This window comes from Dipodomys merriami, unplaced genomic scaffold (assembly GCF_024711535.1).
Source record: "Dipodomys merriami isolate MVZ:Mamm:240054 unplaced genomic scaffold, mDipMer1.0.p SCAF_7, whole genome shotgun sequence".
NCBI lineage: Eukaryota > Metazoa > Chordata > Mammalia > Rodentia > Heteromyidae > Dipodomys > Dipodomys merriami.
This window is the reverse complement of record NW_027206290.1, coordinates 1432031-1450871: the sequence shown is the minus strand read 5'-3', so window position 1 is coordinate 1450871 and position 18841 is coordinate 1432031. Positions and strand designations below refer to the sequence as shown.

At 34.4% G+C, this 18841-nt stretch overlaps 1 protein-coding gene across 14 annotated transcripts in view; it reads right to left on the bottom strand.

Moving 5' to 3' along the window:
* The window catches only part of Lrrc7 (leucine rich repeat containing 7), a 486949-nt gene that overhangs the window by 84233 nt on the left and 383875 nt on the right, over positions 1-18841 (bottom strand). For 13 of the 14 annotated variants that reach the window (XM_070006786.1, XM_070006787.1, XM_070006793.1 and 10 more), the window contains exons 12-17: positions 11985-12114; positions 10712-10827; positions 8703-8772; positions 6416-6515; positions 3237-3361; positions 940-1188 (exon numbers count right to left, since the gene is read on the bottom strand). In XM_070006786.1, the coding sequence (XP_069862887.1) occupies positions 940-1188; positions 3237-3361; positions 6416-6515; positions 8703-8772; positions 10712-10827; positions 11985-12114 (790 nt within the window). The remainder of the gene's footprint in view (positions 1-939; positions 1189-3236; positions 3362-6415; positions 6516-8702; positions 8773-10711; positions 10828-11984; positions 12115-18841) is intronic. The other variant, XM_070006796.1, reaches the window with a different exon arrangement.

The following is an 18841-nucleotide window of genomic DNA, read 5'->3' as shown; positions in this document are numbered from 1 at the left end:
TCATATATTATATTAAACTTGCTTAATATAATATATTTCACAGAATGATTAAATTCTAGTTTGATTGTAAATTCCAGTAAGAGAAATAATGGTGTTTTGACACTGATTATTAAACATTACATTCCAGGAATTAACCAGACTGTTTTACAGAGAAAGGAAACAGCATTTTCAGTGAAGAAATTGCATTATCAGCTTGTCTTATATGGAATATAAGACACAGAATAAGAATCTAGTCCATTACATGTGGATGGTAAAATTTACAAAAAATGCAGCATTCTAACATATTTCATGAAGACATATTTGTCTTCCCATTAACTTCTTAACCACCCACCCACTGGGATGAGCAATTTCTATTTGCCATAACTGCCAACCCGATCTTCTCTTACAGGAATTCATACCATCTGTGTCTTCAAATTAAAGGAAACTGATGCTTTTCAACAGATGTCTATCTTTGTGTCCAAAGTCCACTCTCAGCAAATCTCAATTTAAACTCATGCTATTTTAAGAAGCAAGCTTTAGCTACTTAATCTTCCCAGAACTAACACTTCTCATGCATCAGGAGGACAATTTCGAGGCCACCAATACTGCTATCAACCTTCTGCCCAACTATTGGTATTCCCACATTTTTAAATTAAAAGAAAAAAATGTAAGAATGGACCACCCAATTTAAAAAACAAAACAAAACAAAGCCTATGGCAGTATCCCCACCAACAGAAGCCTCGCATGTTCCCCCCCATCTGACTCAATCCACCCCACCTCTTACCAGTGTCAGTAAGCAAAAAAAATGAAATGAAATTGGTATCAAATGCTGGCAATCTGAGGGGTTTAATGTGATCAACATTTTTTTATTACCCCAAATCATGCAGAACATACCCCATAAACTACTGTTCCAAGGTTGCCTCTAATGGGAATTCTCCTACCCCAAACACCTAGGCCTACCTGTCTGCCACTTAGAGAGGGAAGAGTGGTGGATTGTGCTGCAACTGGCAATGGAGTACACATGCTCCTCTCCTGCTGGAGGCCACTTATACAACCCCATGCCAGCTGTGGGTCATTCTGGGGGACGGGCAAATCTTGAATCTGCTGATCACACCTGGCCCATGGTGTGCAGCAATCGCCAGACAGCCTGGCAGGTTGGAGAGTAATCCCACGCTGGCCCCTGTCCCAGGGGGCTTGGCAGGACAGATCCTGTGGGAGAAGGAATCTCCATTTTCTGGGAGAAAGAGGAGCACTGTAGCAATACTTTCACTTTATCATTTTTCTACTCTTTTTTTTTGTTTCATCTGGGTAGTATATTTAAAATGACCATCATTCAAAAGAGTGTTAAATGCATGTCATAAGACAGTACCAATCTCACATGAAGCTGTAATGGTCACAACTGCTTCACGCACTGCAGACTCACACTACACTATCACATTGTAAGTAGGGCATTATACTCTAGTCCATTTAAAAAGTCCTTCTTAAATATCATGTAAATTTAAGGTAAAATGGTGCTAAATTGAATGTACATGTAATGAACCAGAAAAGTGCGGTTAATTTAATATACAATTTCAATATATTTCATTCATCATATTCCCATGATGATTTATTTAGAAGTTTGTTTGTGCTCTAATTTGTCCAATAGCCCTTGGCATTGGGAATATACAAATTAGTCCAAGCCAAGTAGTTAGAGAAATTTTTGGAAAAACATATTGTTTTACCAAAATATAAATAAACCAAATAGAACACACATGGAGAGAAAACACTCTAAAGTATAATGAACTTACTTTGATTATAAACAAACCTAACCACATAACACACAAACAGGGCTTCTAAATAACTGTTTCCATTTCTATATTTTATGTTTTCATCAACACATACACCAGAATTTATAAATGCACTCTATTTTTGGATGCTTTGAATATAGCTTTTTAAGAAAAAGCATGTGGCTTTTGACAATTCAATGAAATATAAAAATGAACCAGCAATCCAATATAGAACGCATTTTTCATTGATTCTAGATATAACATATGAACTAAAATGGAACAAAATGTTCCAACTTTTTGGTTTATTTCTGGGAATTTTCAAGTTAAAAAAATTGTCTCTTTGGTTGATAAGTGACAATAACCAATCATCCAGAAACATTTTTTTAAACCCAAATGCTTACCAAAAAATTGTCACTTTGAATTTGTCAGTCTAGTTTGGGTTTTGCATAAAGATGTAGATAGGCCTTATTGGTTAATGCTCTGTTACCTTACAAAGTAAGGTTCTAGAAATAATAGTTTAAGAAATAATGTTTGGAAAAAGTAGACAAGGGGGAAACAGAGAACACGTTATGCAAATCTAAATTTATAAACAGGATGCATATACCATTTCTTAGGTAATTAGTTACTATCACACAATCTATATTTATGAATAGGATACATATACAATTACTTAAATGAGTTATTAAGAGTGAGAACTGTTAGTACCCATGATGGAAAAGGTACACAAATGCTATAAAAATGTTAATGAGAGATTCAAGGTGTTACCATGACAATAACATAAAAATTGGGTGTTAGTAAAATCTAAGTCAATTCTGATGACATTTCACAATTTAAATAATGGAAAAGTACAGATTTTAAGCTTTACCTTTGTTAGTTGACTTAAATTAGTCACAAAAAGTACTTACAAAATGTGTCCTGGGATAAAGAAAAAAGGCTGTTTTCCCTAAGGAACACTCCCATACTATTAGGTACCCACATTTCAAAGTTCTCTTCAAATTTAAGAAAACTCATAAATTATTCTCAAATATCACAGGGACACAGAAACTTCCAGAGTTTTAAAGGCACTGAACATGTCAACTAGGAGCCATTTCTGCATAATGTCTTGCTTAGTGATTAAAAATACTGTTTCAGTATGTTCAAGATGAAATAATGTGTGTAGGTGAAGTTTGTCACCAAGGTTTGTTTATTTTAACTTTCTGTAAGCTTGAATCTCTCTCAAGCTGTTCTCTGTAGGGTAGGGCAGAGGCAGAGATGGGGGCTTATCAAACTTGCTCAGTCAGCATTGGGGCATGAGTTTCATTCTGAATCTCACCAAGGCTTCACAAACTACCAGTCTGCCATAATGAAAATTACCACCATCAGACTTCAAGGTGCCATTTAACCTTCCAACAGAAGTCATTTAATTTGTCTACAGATCTATCAGAAGAGAAATAATGGACAAGCAAAAGAGAATTAAGAGAAGAATGGAGAAACAAAGGCTAAAGGGTTCACCTTAACTTTCCCAGCACTTTCATCATCTTCTTTTTTTTCCTCAAATTCAAAGGCAACAGTCATGCGTTGTTGTCTCTGTTCTTCCCACAGGGTAGGATTAAAGCTGTCACTGTCTGACTGGAAATCTACAGTTAGATTCCAAAATATTATTGCTTTTATTTTATTTTATTTTTAACACAGAGTATTACTAACAGAGATTAATATACTATATAAAAAAGAACCTCTGGGGTGTATACTACAAGTGTAAACAAACATAATAAAAAAGAGGAAAAGGAATGAAAAAGAAAGAAGGATAGGGAAAAAACAGACTAAAAAGAAGGCAAAAGGAGAAAAAGAATCCTTGATCATTTATTATGGTGTGTTTCACATTTTAACTTAACTTAAATATAGCTTTCATAAGCTTTAACACTACTTTCCTCAGGGCATTGAGAAAATTTCTATTGTGGGAATTCCCTTCCCATAGATAACAGTGAGGAAATAGAGAGCAGGACAAACTACTTTTAAACAGATTCTTATTCTCACAGCAATATCACAGTAGCATAAAGGTCACAATTAGTTTGCTAAGGAAGAAACTATAGTTGAGCTTTAAGATAGTTGTGCAAAGTTACACAGCTTCTCTATACCTAATACAGAATCTGTTTATGTCCATATGATTGAAGAAGCCAATATTTGTAACTAGTAAACTCTTAAGCAGATTTTTTATTTTAAAATAAAAGATACTAAATAACATCTGTTTTGCAATAAAGTGCCCATGGTTTATTCTTTGTATATATGTCTAATACATATATATATGTCTAATACATATATGTATATATATGTATAATACATATATACATACATATGGAGGGAAGCTTGTTTGCATGTGAAAAATTTAGTCTTCATTAAGGCTTAATTAGCTTGAATGTGTCTCAAATTATATATATATATATATATATATATATATAGATATATGTATCTATCTCTATATATTAAATCTTTAGTATGCATCAAAATTTCAGCTAATGATATTATCTTCTTTGCAATGAAGTTGTGAAGATCATAAAAATATAACAAAGGGGCTGGGAAGGTGGCTCAGTGGTAGAGTGCTTGCCTGTCATGCATGAGGTCCTGGGTTCAATTCCTCAGCACCACATAAGAAGAAAAAGCTGGAAGTTGGGCTGTGGCTCAAGTGGTAGAGTGCTAGCCTTGAGCTGAAGAGCTGAGAGACAGCACCCAGGCCCAGAGTTCAGGCCCCATGACCAGAAAAAAAAAATATATATATATATATAATAAAAACATTTAGTAAAGGCTACATTTGTTCCAAAATAATAGCCTTTATTATATTCTTCTTTGTTGTAAGGGATTCTGAAAGTGCATTTATTACATTTCTGCCTGGCAAACCACAAGTTGACTTTTTTGAAGTTCATGAAAAAATTTCAATGAATAATTTTTTTTTTACTCAAAGGAAAAACAACAAAACCCAACCAAGCAACAAATGTCAATTGTTTTACTTCACACTCTCCAGGACCTCATCCATTCTACCCTGGAACAAATTAAGAATTTAATTTGTAAGATTAGACATTGAAAAAGGATCTGTGAATTCAAGAGACTTTTAATTTTTACTCTATATTCTTTTAAAATGAAATATTTCCAAGACATAGAAATATTAAACTGAGATATAACACACTACATAAATGAAACACAGTCTTTAAGATTTTTCCTTTATGATGTGTAAGCATGGTATCTTTTCTTTCATTAATTCAAAGGATCAATTTTATTGAGATCTGAAAAATATGCATCCCATCATCATCCATTTTCTTCCTGCTATAAGTACAAATTTAAATAAAAATATTCCAAAATATTCCCCAAACTATCCACTTAATTTGGAAGTCATAGATTAAAGCTGTTTGTTATAATTATTCATGAAAATAAGAAATACATATGCAAATGTTAATCTGATTCAAGTAGATTGAGTGGATTTAATCCATAGCTGGTTTTACATGGTTTATTTTATATAATTGTAAAAAATGGAAAAGTCAACCCATGCTGACTTGGGCTAACTTTCAAATAGCAAATGACAATTATTCTCTTTAATTTTTCAAATAAATAATATGAACACAGGGTAGAAGATTTAATTTGTGAAACAATATTTCTATCATAGTTTCAGACATTGTTTAGGAAAAAGTCATCTTGGAAAAGAAAGATGGTCATTATTTGAAAGTCATATCTCTTGGTTAATTTATAATGAAATAATTTAGGACCCAAGATTGCAAGGAACAATTTTTTTTCCTGACTTAAAAAAATGTTCTTATTCTAATTGCTCTATCCCTCTTTCCCTCTTTCTCTCTCTTTCTCTCCCCCTCCCTCTCTCTCTCTGTGTCTCTCTCTCTCTCTCCCCCCACCCCCCGGACTTGAACTCAGGGTCTAAGTACTGTTTCTGAGCTTTTTGTGTTCAAGGTTAGTGCTCTACCTCTTGAACCACATCTCTACTTCTGGCTTTTATTTTATTTTTTTCCCCTTACCATCCCTTCCCCTCCCCCCCACCCCATACTTCTGGCTTTAAATTGGAGATTAGAATCTCATGGACTTTGCTGTCTAGATTGGCTTTGAACCACAATCTTAAAATCTCAGCCTCCTGAGTAGCTAGGAGTGAGCCACTGATGTGCAGATCTGACTGCTCTCTTCTTCCTGCAGTTAGCTGGGTACCACAACTTGGCTAACTCATCCTATGTGTGGCAATTGATCAAGAGAAGATAGAAGTCGTGTCTAAATGTCAACATTATTTTCATGTAAGATATATAGAGGAACTGTTTGGTTTTTTTTTTGGGTCCGGTCGTGGGGCCTGAACTCTGGGCCTGAGCACTGTCCCTCAGCTCTTCAGCTCAAGTCTAGCACTCTACCACTTGAGCCACAGCGCCACTTCCAGCTTTTTTATTTTTTCTGCTTATGTGGTGCTGAGGAATCAAACCCAGGGCCTCATGCATGACAGGCAAGCACTCTACCACTGAGCCACCTTCCCAGCCCACTGTTTTTTTTAAAAATCATACTTAACAAAGAGCATAGGTACATGCTTCCAAGAACTCCTAAAGTGATATATATTTTATATATTATATATTATTAATATATATTATCATTATCTGCACAGGTCTTCTTATCCACAATCATGATGAATACAAAAGAAACCTCTATTGACAACTTACCTTCATCACCACGAGGTTGCTGGGGAAACATGTAGTTGGTCAACACTCTTTGCTTTGTTTCTGGATGGGCTTCCGTTTGTAAAGGGATAAGAGCTTTGGACTACAAGCAAGAAAGCATAGATTGTATGACAAAAACAGCAACATGAAGAACGTCCATTTCAGATAAGATAATGGTGTTTAGCCTCATGATGATGAATGAATGATCAAAAGAAAGTGAATGTAAAAGAAGAATCAGAGTATAACATAAGACTATTGCTGAGAAATATTTTCAAATTCTAAGATTTTCATAATAAGGTTTTCTTTTTCTTTAACATGCTATTTTACAAAACTTACCAAACCTATTCAACTATGCAATGTCAGTTTTAATCCTGCAGAAACCAGAGTATGTTAAATTGCTCAGCTAAGTAAGCTTTTAATATGGTTCTATAAGCTTATTCATTTTCATGGGCAGATGCCCTAGAAAGACAAATGTAACTTGCTGTCAAATTCACACTACACAGATCATCTAAGAATTTAATTAGGTTGAAACATAAGCATTCATTTCATTTTCAGAGATACTTGAACAACAATACCTATATTTGATATACTTATGATCAAATTTGAACATCTGGTATTAATTTGATTTCAACTACTTTTTAGAAGGATTTGTAAAAACAACTAACATATTCTAGCAATATATTGGAAATGGCTGTATTATCTAATGTATTTAAATTTGCTTGTTTCAAGACTTACTAATAGAAAACCACCATGTCTCATGAAACTGTCTGAAACACATTAAGACAGTGCTTAAACTACAAGGGCACAGTAACTTCTGCGTTCATAATACTATAATGATAATAAATCATGGTATTGAGGGATGTTTCCCACAATGAAGAATGGTAGAACATACTCCACTATTAGTATAGTTCACATTGATTCTTTTTTTATTAATAAGTTTTTTTATTGTGAAAATACTGTACTGAGGGGTTACAATTACATGAGCAAGGTAATGAGTACATTTCTTTTCTTTTTCTTTTTCATTTTTTTTATTGTGAAAATACTGTACAGAGGGGTTACAATTACATGAGCAAGGTAATGAGTACATTTCTTATCAAGCATTGTTGCCTCCTCCTTTGTTTCCGCTTACTATCCCTAACCTCCTTCCCCCCAACATTGATTTTTTTTTTTAATTGTGAAAATACTGTACAGAGGGGTTACAATTACATGGGCAAGATAATGAGTACATTTCTTATCAAGCATTGTAGCCTCCTCCTTTGTTTCCCCTTCCCATCCCCGACATTGATTCTTGAACTGACTTATCTAGAATGACTTATAGATGCTGGGAGAATCAATAGCTTTTTGATAAGCTTTGAATATGCTTGACAATCTAATTTTTTACTGTGTAAATGAAGACAAGTGCTATAAATTAATTGGAGGAAAACATACATTATCTTGCATGTGTATTTTTGTAATTTGTAGAAGTAATTTTTGATTTTTCACAATGTATCCAAGTAGCTAGACGTTTGAATAATACATTTGTCAATAATGGTATTTTTTTTTGCTCAGGAAATAATGGTAAACTCAACTCAAAATGAATTGTTTTTATTTATTCATATTTTTGGATCTGTGTTTCAAAATTCTAAGAACAAAAGAAAAGAAGACTAATAAACTATGTCACAATTCCATCACTATTTCTGGTGGTAAATTATATGGCTACATTTTTTTCTTGTTACTTTCTAGTTAATAAAAGTATTCATTAACACTCAATTCAATCAAAATTATTTTAATGAGGAGAAAAATAATATTCAAATAATTTCACAAAAATGATGATAACAATTACTAAAAGATATCAGCAAATTTCTTAAATAAAGTTTTAAATTGAAGTTGATTGTAATTAAAAGCATGAGAAGGCAGAAAGAAGATAAAATAATTCCCTCTTGTGGGGATCTTGTTAATAATTTCATATTCTTTACCTTCTGAGATATAATTAAAGTACATCCTCTAAGGACAAATGTGTACCACGAGGAGCTAACATACTAGAAAATTATCATTTTTGTGTTTTGTATCTCTGACAATGAAGCTCCTATTAAATCTACAGACTTGAAAAGGATACAGTTTTAAGTAGTTTTACCTATAGCAATAGTTGAATTGGTACCTTTATAAACGTCTCTTGTAGGGGATAACAAACCTATATTTTGTAGCAACTGTAGAAGGTACCTATTGAAAACAAGTTGGCAATCTAAAGTTTCAATTATAGCTTGCCCTAATGAACAAAATGAATAAAATAGGCAATAAAAAGGGTTTGTACCTGGTTGTCAGAGAGCCACAATGCTGCAAGTTCTTTAAGTTTTGTAAATGAGAATGGTAAATTCTTCAATCTGCAAACAATAAAATTCTAATAACATAGGTGAAGATGATAAAGTTCATTTCTAAGAAGCATCATAAAATACGCTAATGTGTCTCCCTGAAAATTTAATATGAAATTTGATACATTCCCATCATCTCCAAATCTGGTAGCTCAGCGACAAGAAAATAATATTGGTATGACATGACCTATTCCTTATTTTCTGGTTTTTGTTTTTATTTTTCGCAGTACTGGAGTTTGAACTCTGAACTTCACATTTGCTAGGCAAAGTACTGTATCACTTGAGTAGTCTCCAGTTTTTTGATTTTATTAATTTTTTTCTCCCAAAAGGTCTCCTTTTTTTTGCCCAGGCCAGCCTAGAATATGATCTTGTTGATGCTATATGCATAGCTCAGATCATGGCGTGTATCACCACATGCGATGCGGGTTTTGCTAACATTTTTCCTGGCTACCTTCAAACTGTGATCCTCCTGTTCACCATATCCTGAGTAGCTGAGATTACAGACATGAGCTATAATGCCTGGCTCGCCCTGACTTACTTTTGGTGTACAAGGCCTTGATACTTCATGTCATCTTGGTTGATTTGTAAAACTCTAAACCTATTAATAAAATGTTTATTCTCTTGGGAGGGAATATTACTTAACTTATAAAAGGAAGTGTTTTAAAACGCATATTACTTGTTTTTTTAAATAAATAACTACACTGCCATACTTATCCTGATGCTTCTATGAGTATTCTCTAGGATTTCATGAAGGTTCATTGTGATAGTTTCCTTGCAAGGTCTCCAAGTTCCTCATACTATCACTTGTCTGACAAAAATTTACTGGAGAGAGAGTTCATGCATTCCATTTTGTAATCACTTTACCAAACTACTAGTTAATTCCAGTCAATATTTACTTTTATCCTTTCTTATTCAAGGATACTTGTTTCATAGAGAATTAAAAACAAAAATGAATTTTAGGCTTTCAGGTTTTCTGTATACCCATCCACAAATATAATACTTTTTATCACAAGAAGAGGATCTTTCTTTATCTGTTGATCCTTTTCTGAACATAGCTAATAGCTATTGGATTGTCTTTACTCTAATGTGCAAACATTAAGACTCTTGAGTAGACTTATTTGAGCATTAGCCGTAGTTTTACTAGCACTCTGGTGGAGTTGAAATATATGAATTTCCAGGTGACTTGTAGGTGTAAATATATATAAGGTTGGGCTGGGAGGAATGAGGGATTGGTGAAAGAAGTGACATTGATCACGATGCATTGTACTTACAAACCAATTTGTCGAATAGTAACCCCTTTATACTACTACTTACAGATATGACAAATAAAATTAAAATATATTTGGGGCACTGTTAGGGTTTTAATCCAGGGCTTTTTGGTTGTCAAGTAGATGCTCTTCCAACTGAGTATGCCTTCAACCATTTTGCTTTGATTATTTTTGAGATAGGATCTTGTTTTGTGTCTGGGCCAGCCTATGCTTCCTGCATAGCTGTGATGAGCTGAAATATCATTAACATTTTTGCCTGGCCTGGCCTGGAACTGTGATCTTCCTGATTGTAGCCTCTCCCATTGCTGGAATGGCAGGAGTGTACCATTATGTCTAGCTATGCACATATTTTTATTAATATATTTTATAGCTTTAATTTCAACTATGTTTTTATTATATGTTACTATGCATTGAGCATATAGAAGGCTTTCTGTATACATGTGGGCACCAAGACTCTATAAAATTGCAATATAAAATTGCAAGGATTTTACCATAGCAAAATAAAAAAGATTTAGAAATCCTTGGTTTAAAGATAATTCAGCCTCTGCCATTGTCTACCTAAAGCTGTGTACTTGAATTCCACATTCTTCACAAGATTCAGAAAACATCTGTAGAATTACAGACAAACAGCTACAATTTGATTTTACTAAATAATACACAATTGTTAAATGTTGCTAGAATACCTGTTGTCGCTCAGATTTAATACTCTCAGTTTCTGCATCTGTCCAATTTCTTCAGGAAGAAATTCCAGCTTATTGGAGCGCAGAGACATAACTGTTACATTTTTGCAGCTTCCAATCTTTGGGCAATAAAGGAAAATAAGGAATCACAATGCACAGCTATTTTCATATTCAGTTTCCTAATTTATGGAACAATTTAACTCATGACTTCTTTTTCATCCTTTTATGCTTTCAGTATGTCTATTGCCTTCAGTTTTTATATTTGGTTTTTAAAAAGGAGTATATGGTTCTTAAAAAACATAAGAAAGAGTGGGCTGGGAAGGTGGCTCAGTGGTAGAGCACTTGCCTTGCATGCCTGAGGCCCTGGGTTCGATTCCTCAGCACCACATAAGCAAAAATAAAAAAGCCGGAAGTGGCGCTGTGGCTCAAGCGGTAGAGGGCTAGCCTTGAGCTGAAGAGCTGAGGGACAATGCCCAGGCCCAGAGTTCAGGCCCCACGACCGGACCGAAAAAAACAAAAAATAAAAAAAAAAAACATAAGAAAGAAAAGTTATTATTAAAATACTTTCATTTTTATTTTACTTACTTTTTAAATAAATCAATTATTTTTAAAATCAAAGTACTAATACATCTATATTTTCATATCAGCAGAGCATATATATTCAAAAATGAAATACTGTTGGCAGTTCTTTGGCAAAGCTAATTCTACTCACATTATAATTGTATTTGTCATGTTTAATCACAACTTATTGCTCTAAAATAGTGATATATTGATTATTGTGCCACCTGTATGGAAACATTTAGTAAGAAGAATTAAATTACAAATGTACTTCAGTCTTTTTATTGTCACTAACAAACAAAATCCGAGGTGGAAATAAAAACAATCTCTTGGTAGCTCTGGAAATTAAAGTAATGTAGCAGCAACAGCAATTTGAGAAATGTATTTATGGTGAAAAAAAATCTTTAAAATATAATTATGCAAAATGTTATTTATAATTTCTTATAAGTAAACATGTAAGTTAAATGTATTAAAATTATGTGCCTTGATATTGACTAACATAAAATAATTATTTTATCTTTTGCTGCATGCAAGATTTTCGTCAAAGCCAGGTGCATTTTCTAGGCTATATATATAATAATATATATATAATTATGTAAATTAATTCCTATATTTTTAAAGCTGAATTCATGAACCACAGTGATATCATATCTATTAAGATTGTATTTCAGAACAGATACATTAAAAGTTTATGATAGAAAACAAATACGTTCTTCACCTCTCTGGGTAATTCTGGAAGGAAATTCTCATCAACTGCTAATGTTCGAAGACTATGAAGGTAGCCAATAGTTGAAGGTATCGACTCCAGCTCATTACAGCTACAGTCAAATTCTTCTAATAAAGACAAACTGAAATATAAAACACATTTGTTAGACATTCTAAAATGTTAAATGACAAACAAAAAACAAACTTTAGGAAAAAGTCACAGATCCAAATTTACCAAAGTGTATACAGTTGTTACATCACTTATGTAATTGTCAACTGGCTCAATATCATCAAACACATAATTTCATTTGGTTATTTGAATATGCTGAATTTTTTTCTAAGTTCAACTGACTCTTAAAAATGACAGAATGGTCTGTGGCCTTTTATTTATAACTCAGGTATTATTTAAGCTAGATTTTCAGCATTTGTATTCTTGGAATGAAGACCTGTAACTGGAATTGAGTAAGCAGAAGATGTGGGTGGCAGGCCCAAGGAAGAGAGGATAAGAAAGAAAAAATATAACAGCTGTCAAAAAATTGCTGCATATTTTACTGAATGCTTTATTACCTTTCCTTTAAGCAACTGTATTAGCTATCTGCTTTTAAAAAACCTATTTTACAGATAAGAAAATTGAGACTTAAAGAGAAGAATTAACCTTCTCTAAGCCTCACAAAAGCAAATTGGGTCCTGAAGTGACTATGGATCTAGCATGTTGCCTTGCCTCTTTAGCTTGCACATCTTCAGTAGACACAAGGAACCTTTCAGCCTCAAGATGTGTTTTGTATGCTTTGACAGGTTTATACAGCGCAGTGAAATTTATATGATGAGCCGTATTTCGGTGTCTCTTTCCACCATGGCAATCTTGGGCCTCTATTCTTCCCAGACAAGTACTGGAAACAGAGTGGTAACTGCTGCCTTCAAACAGGTACAGGTTTTTAGTTTGTCTCCAGTTTGTAACCATCTTTACCTCTCTATACTTACCCATTTTAACCCAGGATACAGAAACTAATGTGGAAATATTCCCTGTAATTGTCACAAGGAAACAAAACACTTCAATGCCTGTGAGGTAGCTGACAAGCAGAGTGCCTGGCATGGAGTATATTTAAGTTGCTGTTGGTGTTAATGTTATTGTTGTCACCATTCAGACTATTATTATTACTGTTGTTCTATTCATGAGAATTCTGGTATTTGATTGTTTTTTTCCTTAGCAGTTTTTTTTTAATTGTGAAAATACTGTACAGAAGGGTTACAATTACATAAGTAAAGTAATGAGTACATTTCTTATCAAGCATTGTTGTTTTCTCCTTTGTTTCCCTTCCCTTCCCTTCTCCCCTCCCCCTTGTTCCCTCCTGCCCCCCTCCTCCACTATAGTTGTAAAGTTCGTTTTTTCTTTTCTTTTTAATTTTTTATTGTGAGAATACCGTACAGAGGCATTACAATTACATGGGCAAGATAATGAGTACATTTCTTTGTTTTTTTTGGGGGGTGTCTTATGGTGGGGCCTGAACACTGGGCCTGGGCTCTGTCCCTCAGCAATTCAGCTCGAGGCTAGCACTCTACCACTTGAGCCACAGCGCCACTTCCGGCTTTTTTCCTTTTGCTTATGTGGTGCTGAGGAATCGAACCCAGGGCTTCATGCATGCAAGGTAAGCGCTCTACCACTGAGCCACCTTCCCAGCCCCATAATGAGTACATTTCTTATCAAGCATTGTTGCCTCCTCTTTGTTTCCCCTTCCCATCCTTTCCCATACTCTCCCCTCCCCCACCCGATTCCCTCCCCACCCCCCCCACCAAAGTTGTAAAGTTCGTTTTTTCAACATAACGTCTTGTACATCTCATTGTTGCAATGGGTCCACCTGTATCCCTATTTAAGAAATTTGTTTTTTTTCCCTTCCCCTCCACAAATTATACCAACATCAAATACAGTGATAACAGGGGTTGTACCGTGGGGGAGGGACATACAAAGCAACAAAGAAATATCTTATAAATATGTTAGAAACAATAGCAAGAAAGAAAAACCATTTGAGTCCTTATCTTGGGGTTCATTTCACCTAACATCAACTTATCTGACCGTAAATCAAGTACAGTGACAACAAGGGATAAACCATCGGAAAAAAACACAGAAGAAAAAAAATCACATAGTACATTAAAAACAGCAACAACAAAGAAAAACCTCCTGTGTCCGTCTTGGAATTCATTTCGCTTAGCATCATCTTATATGGTCATATATACATAGCTATTGAGCTATTCTGCACATTTGCTAGGACTATCCTAGACATATACTATTTATTACAAATGAAGGAAAACATGAGATCTATGTTTCTTTGGGTCTGGCTTACTTCATTTAATATGATTTTTTTCCAGGTCTTTCCATTTCCTTACAAATGGGGTGATGCTATTTGTAATGGGAAAAATAAATGAAAATTAATTGGATTAAGATTGTAGAAAAAGCTTCATATATATATTTGTATATAAATCTATGCATATCTATGTCTGTCTATCTATCAATCAAGTGGATAGTTTGATGTTATTTGTCCTCATCATTTAAGTTAACAGGTGAATACAGAAAATAAATACATAAGTTGAAATCAATCAGAATGGATTTCTGTGCTAATTCTGTCATTTAGTTGATGCATGATCTTGGATATCAAATAAAATGACAACCACTGAAATGAAAAACAGAGCTGATTTTATTTACCTGCCAGGTTTGCTAATAAGGAAACATCAGTGACCAAAGTGGAGGTAGGAGAATGATTACAGTAGGTCATGATGATTAGGTTCTTGAAGGATCAAAAACTTACATTAAGGGAAAGGTGGAATGGCTTTACAAGTTTGAGTACAGTTAGATAAATCTCATTGTCCCAGGGGCAGGAAAATATCTACTTGCACTCAGGTGTAGTCTGACTCAGGTCAGGGTCACTCAAGGTTCATGAATCTTAACAGGCTCAGTTGGTTAGAACTAGTAGTGGGGAAACACAGAATTTAGGTATGAATAATACTTCCTAGGTTAAAGCTGATCAAGGGAACACATTTCCTTTTGACATAGACAAGTCATAGAACCTCTCTAAGCCGCAGTTACTTTTTAAACATTTGCAATGAAAATAGAAATAATCTCTGCTACGTGGCAGTTGCTTTGAATATTTTATGATATCCTAAATATAAAACAGAGTAGTACCTGTCATAAAACACATGCTCAGTATTTTTTCTCTTGTCCTTTGAAGATATAATTAAAATTGCTTTTAAATGCTTTGAGACCTTCATGCACAGGAGTGGCTATGTTTTTGAGGGCTAGGTAGACATGGTTGTTGGATTCAATGTATGTGTGTGATAGGAATTGGGAGAAAGATCAGTTATTTTTTAACTGAGCAAAGCCTACCACTTTGTCTTATATGTACAATATTCTTAATACACTTCAGAGTATGGCATAAAAGAGAGTTCTACCAATAGACTGGGATCATGTTCTCAGCAAATGTTCATAAAAGTACCAAGTTGTTTTTTTTTAAATGTAAAAAAATTCAGGTGTTCATTCAGAAGTTGAGATCAGGGGAGTTATTTAAATTATTTAAAAAATTAAGCAAATGTTCTCATTTTTCCTTTCTTTTATACAAACATGTTTTGAAGTTAGTCTTGAGGCACAGCCCCTCATTTTGTGCAGTCTTATTATCCACGGATTTCAGTTATCAGTTCATTAAGTAACACTAGATTTTTAAAAGCACGATTTACATTTCAGGCACTAGGTGTTTTAACTGTGAGGAACTGCATAAAGAATCAGAGTTTCTCTGATGCACAAATCACAATGTGAATAAGAGATTTCACAGCACGATCAATGACCAGTTACATCACCCTGTCAGTGATGGGTCATACACATCTGTTATTAAGTTCACCATAGATAACAAATCATGTAGCTGCATTCCTTCTTTGCCTGCCAGCAGTAAACTGATACCACAGGCAAATAATTTAACTGTTAAGACACCACTGACTCCTGTATAATGCTGTGGATCACTATAATTCTCTTGGAGATTTAAGTAAAATTTGCTCTTTATCACCAAAGATAACTTCATTAATCCAGCCAATGGACTCTATAGAGTTATTTCAGTTGTTAAGCCTATTACCTTACACACAGATTGAGGAATCTCTTCCTGCCACAATGGATTGGCATGTAATTTCATTGTCTTGGTTCTGGATGAAATGTGGTAGGAAACATAAAAGTCCTGAAAATATTCAAGCCTGATGTCAGGAAGTACCATCAAGTAATACGTGTGCAGTATAGCAGAAACATCTAGCATACTGTGCAAATAACTTTGCTAGATTTGAATCTGACATAAATAGAATTATAGAAGAAATAGTGAACCATAGAAACTTTACTATTATAGAACCCCAGATAAAGCTGCCAAAGCACTTAGTGAAGGCCAACTTATCCCCATAAATGAGGGTGTGACACTGACAATAAATTCCAGGCTAAAAGGACTCTGAGATAGTTCATGATGCTGAAAGCACAAATGATAGCATTCTGGAAGTAGATCCAAAGATTAAAAGGAGTTTGATAATTCATCAATGCATTGACATGGTATTCACTAGATTATATAGCTTATATAAATTTGTGAGGCAAGCAGGCACTGTTCAAACTAATACTTAAAAGTTTTTCCAAAACCACACCATACCAAAGCAACTTTAATTTTCAGTGTTCCTGATGTTTAAAAGTTTAAAACATTAATGTTTAATGTTTAAAATTAATGTTTAATGTTTAAAACATTAGTGTTACTATGTTTCCATTTTCATATGCATTTATAACTTACAGTAAAAGCATTTAACATGAAGATAAGGGACTTTTTTTTTTTTTTTTAAAAAAAGAGTTGTAAAAATCTTATTTCCCCAACTGTTAAGGCCTTTTTCACAGTTTCAAACTGCAGAGTTGTTTTTATGATCCCTGTGATGCTGCGATTTATAGTAAGAAATAAGTAATTGATATTCAGCCAGTTCTTGACACAGAGCTCCTAAAACCCCTGGCTTCTCCAAAGTATTAACTGCTTTTTTGTCTTCTAGTGAGAAGATTTATGGCTGAGGGCTCTTGCATAGCTTTAGGCTAGGAGCAGCTGGCCAGGAAAACCAACACTGACCTCTGGGAAAGGGAGAAGGGCTAAAGGTTAAATTCATCACCAAAGGTCATGGATATGGTTGCTCCCTTGTATTCTTTGCAATATCCTTTATAATACATTGGTTAGCTTGTTTCCCTGATTTCTCTGAGTCATTCTACCAAAACATCAGATCCAAAGAGGGAGATAACAGATGATAATCCTGAGATGATTGACTTCAAAGTAGAGGGTAGTCTTATGGGGCTGAATCCTTAACCTGTGGGTTCGGATTCTAATTCCAGATAGATATGTCAGAGTCAGCTTATAGGAAACTCAATATTAATAGAGAACTAAGAAACTGTCTGGCATAGACAAACCCTACACAGTTCTGTCCAGAAGTGTTCTTTCTGTGTGCTGAATGTATACTAGGGAAAATATTTGTCTTTCTCTATGTAAGTCCATACTACTGTTTCAAGGAAGAACTCCCTGTGTTACAAAGATAGCATTTTTACTGCCCAATACTCTAACCTGATTTAATAATTTAGAATCTTAAAAGTATTTTATACCTTTCAGTTACAAAGGAGAGCTATTCAATATATAACACTTTGCTTAATGATCTCTGAAATTTCAAAACTTCAAACTCATAACTTCAAGTTCCAGTCAGTTTTATTTATGGCTTTCTTGTTATAAATTACTACAGGTGTTTTAATATAGAATCTAGCATGAAAACAGTTATCACATTTAATTATTTGATCACAGGCATTGATGATAATGAAATAAAAAGTAGAGGAAAGGTTATCTTTTGGATATATTCAATGTATAATTGTACACAATAAGAGTGAAAACAAATTAAAAGAAAGTATAAAGTACTCTAAAGCGATGCTTCCTAAACTTCAGTGACTGTATTACCCTCAGAAGAACCTGTTAACATGGAGATTCTGAATCAATAGTTTGGGTTGTTATCACAAGCTAAGTTCTTAACTGGCTCCCAGGTATTGGTTTTTTTTGTTTTTGTTTTTTTTGGTCCGGTGGTGGGGCCTGAACTCTGGGTCTGGGCGCTGTCCCTCAGCTCTTCAGCTCAAGGCTAGCACTCTACCACTTGAGCCACAGCGCCACTTCTGGCTTTTTTCTTATATGGTGCTGAGGACTCAAACCCAGGGCCTCAGGCATGCAAGGCAAGCGCTCTACCACTGAGCCACCTTCCCAGCCCCGGCTCCCAGGTATTGTAGAAACTTCAGCTCCAGAAATTATATGCTAAATTAAATTTCAAGGTTTTATGGTCAGTATTAGGGCTTGAACTCAGGGCCTGGGCACTGTCCCTGAGCTTCTTTTGCTCAAGTCTAGCAATCTATCTCTTGAGCCACAGCACCACTTCTGGCTTTTTTCTGTTTATGTGCTACTGAGGAATTAAATCCAGGACTTCATACATGCTAGGCAAGCACTCTACCACTAAGCCACATTCCTAGCCCCAATTTCAAGATTTTTAAATAAAGGTCTGAAAAAAGGGATTTCAAGAGGAACATTTAAACTCCCAACAGAGACATATCAATAGCAGTTAAAACTATGTAGAAATATAAAATTGTGCTTGCTTCACATAAGTCTCAGTGAAGAAATTCATCAATGGTATTACTCTCATTTTCTAAAAAAAATAGTTGCTACGCTTTTCTCCACTTCAGTTCTGTCTTTATAAAACCCTTGGTTAGGAAAACATTATTGCATCATTAACCCTCAATTATCTAGCTAATGGGGAAGAGGGATTGCAAATATATTATATAGTCTCTAAGTTCCTTCTAACATC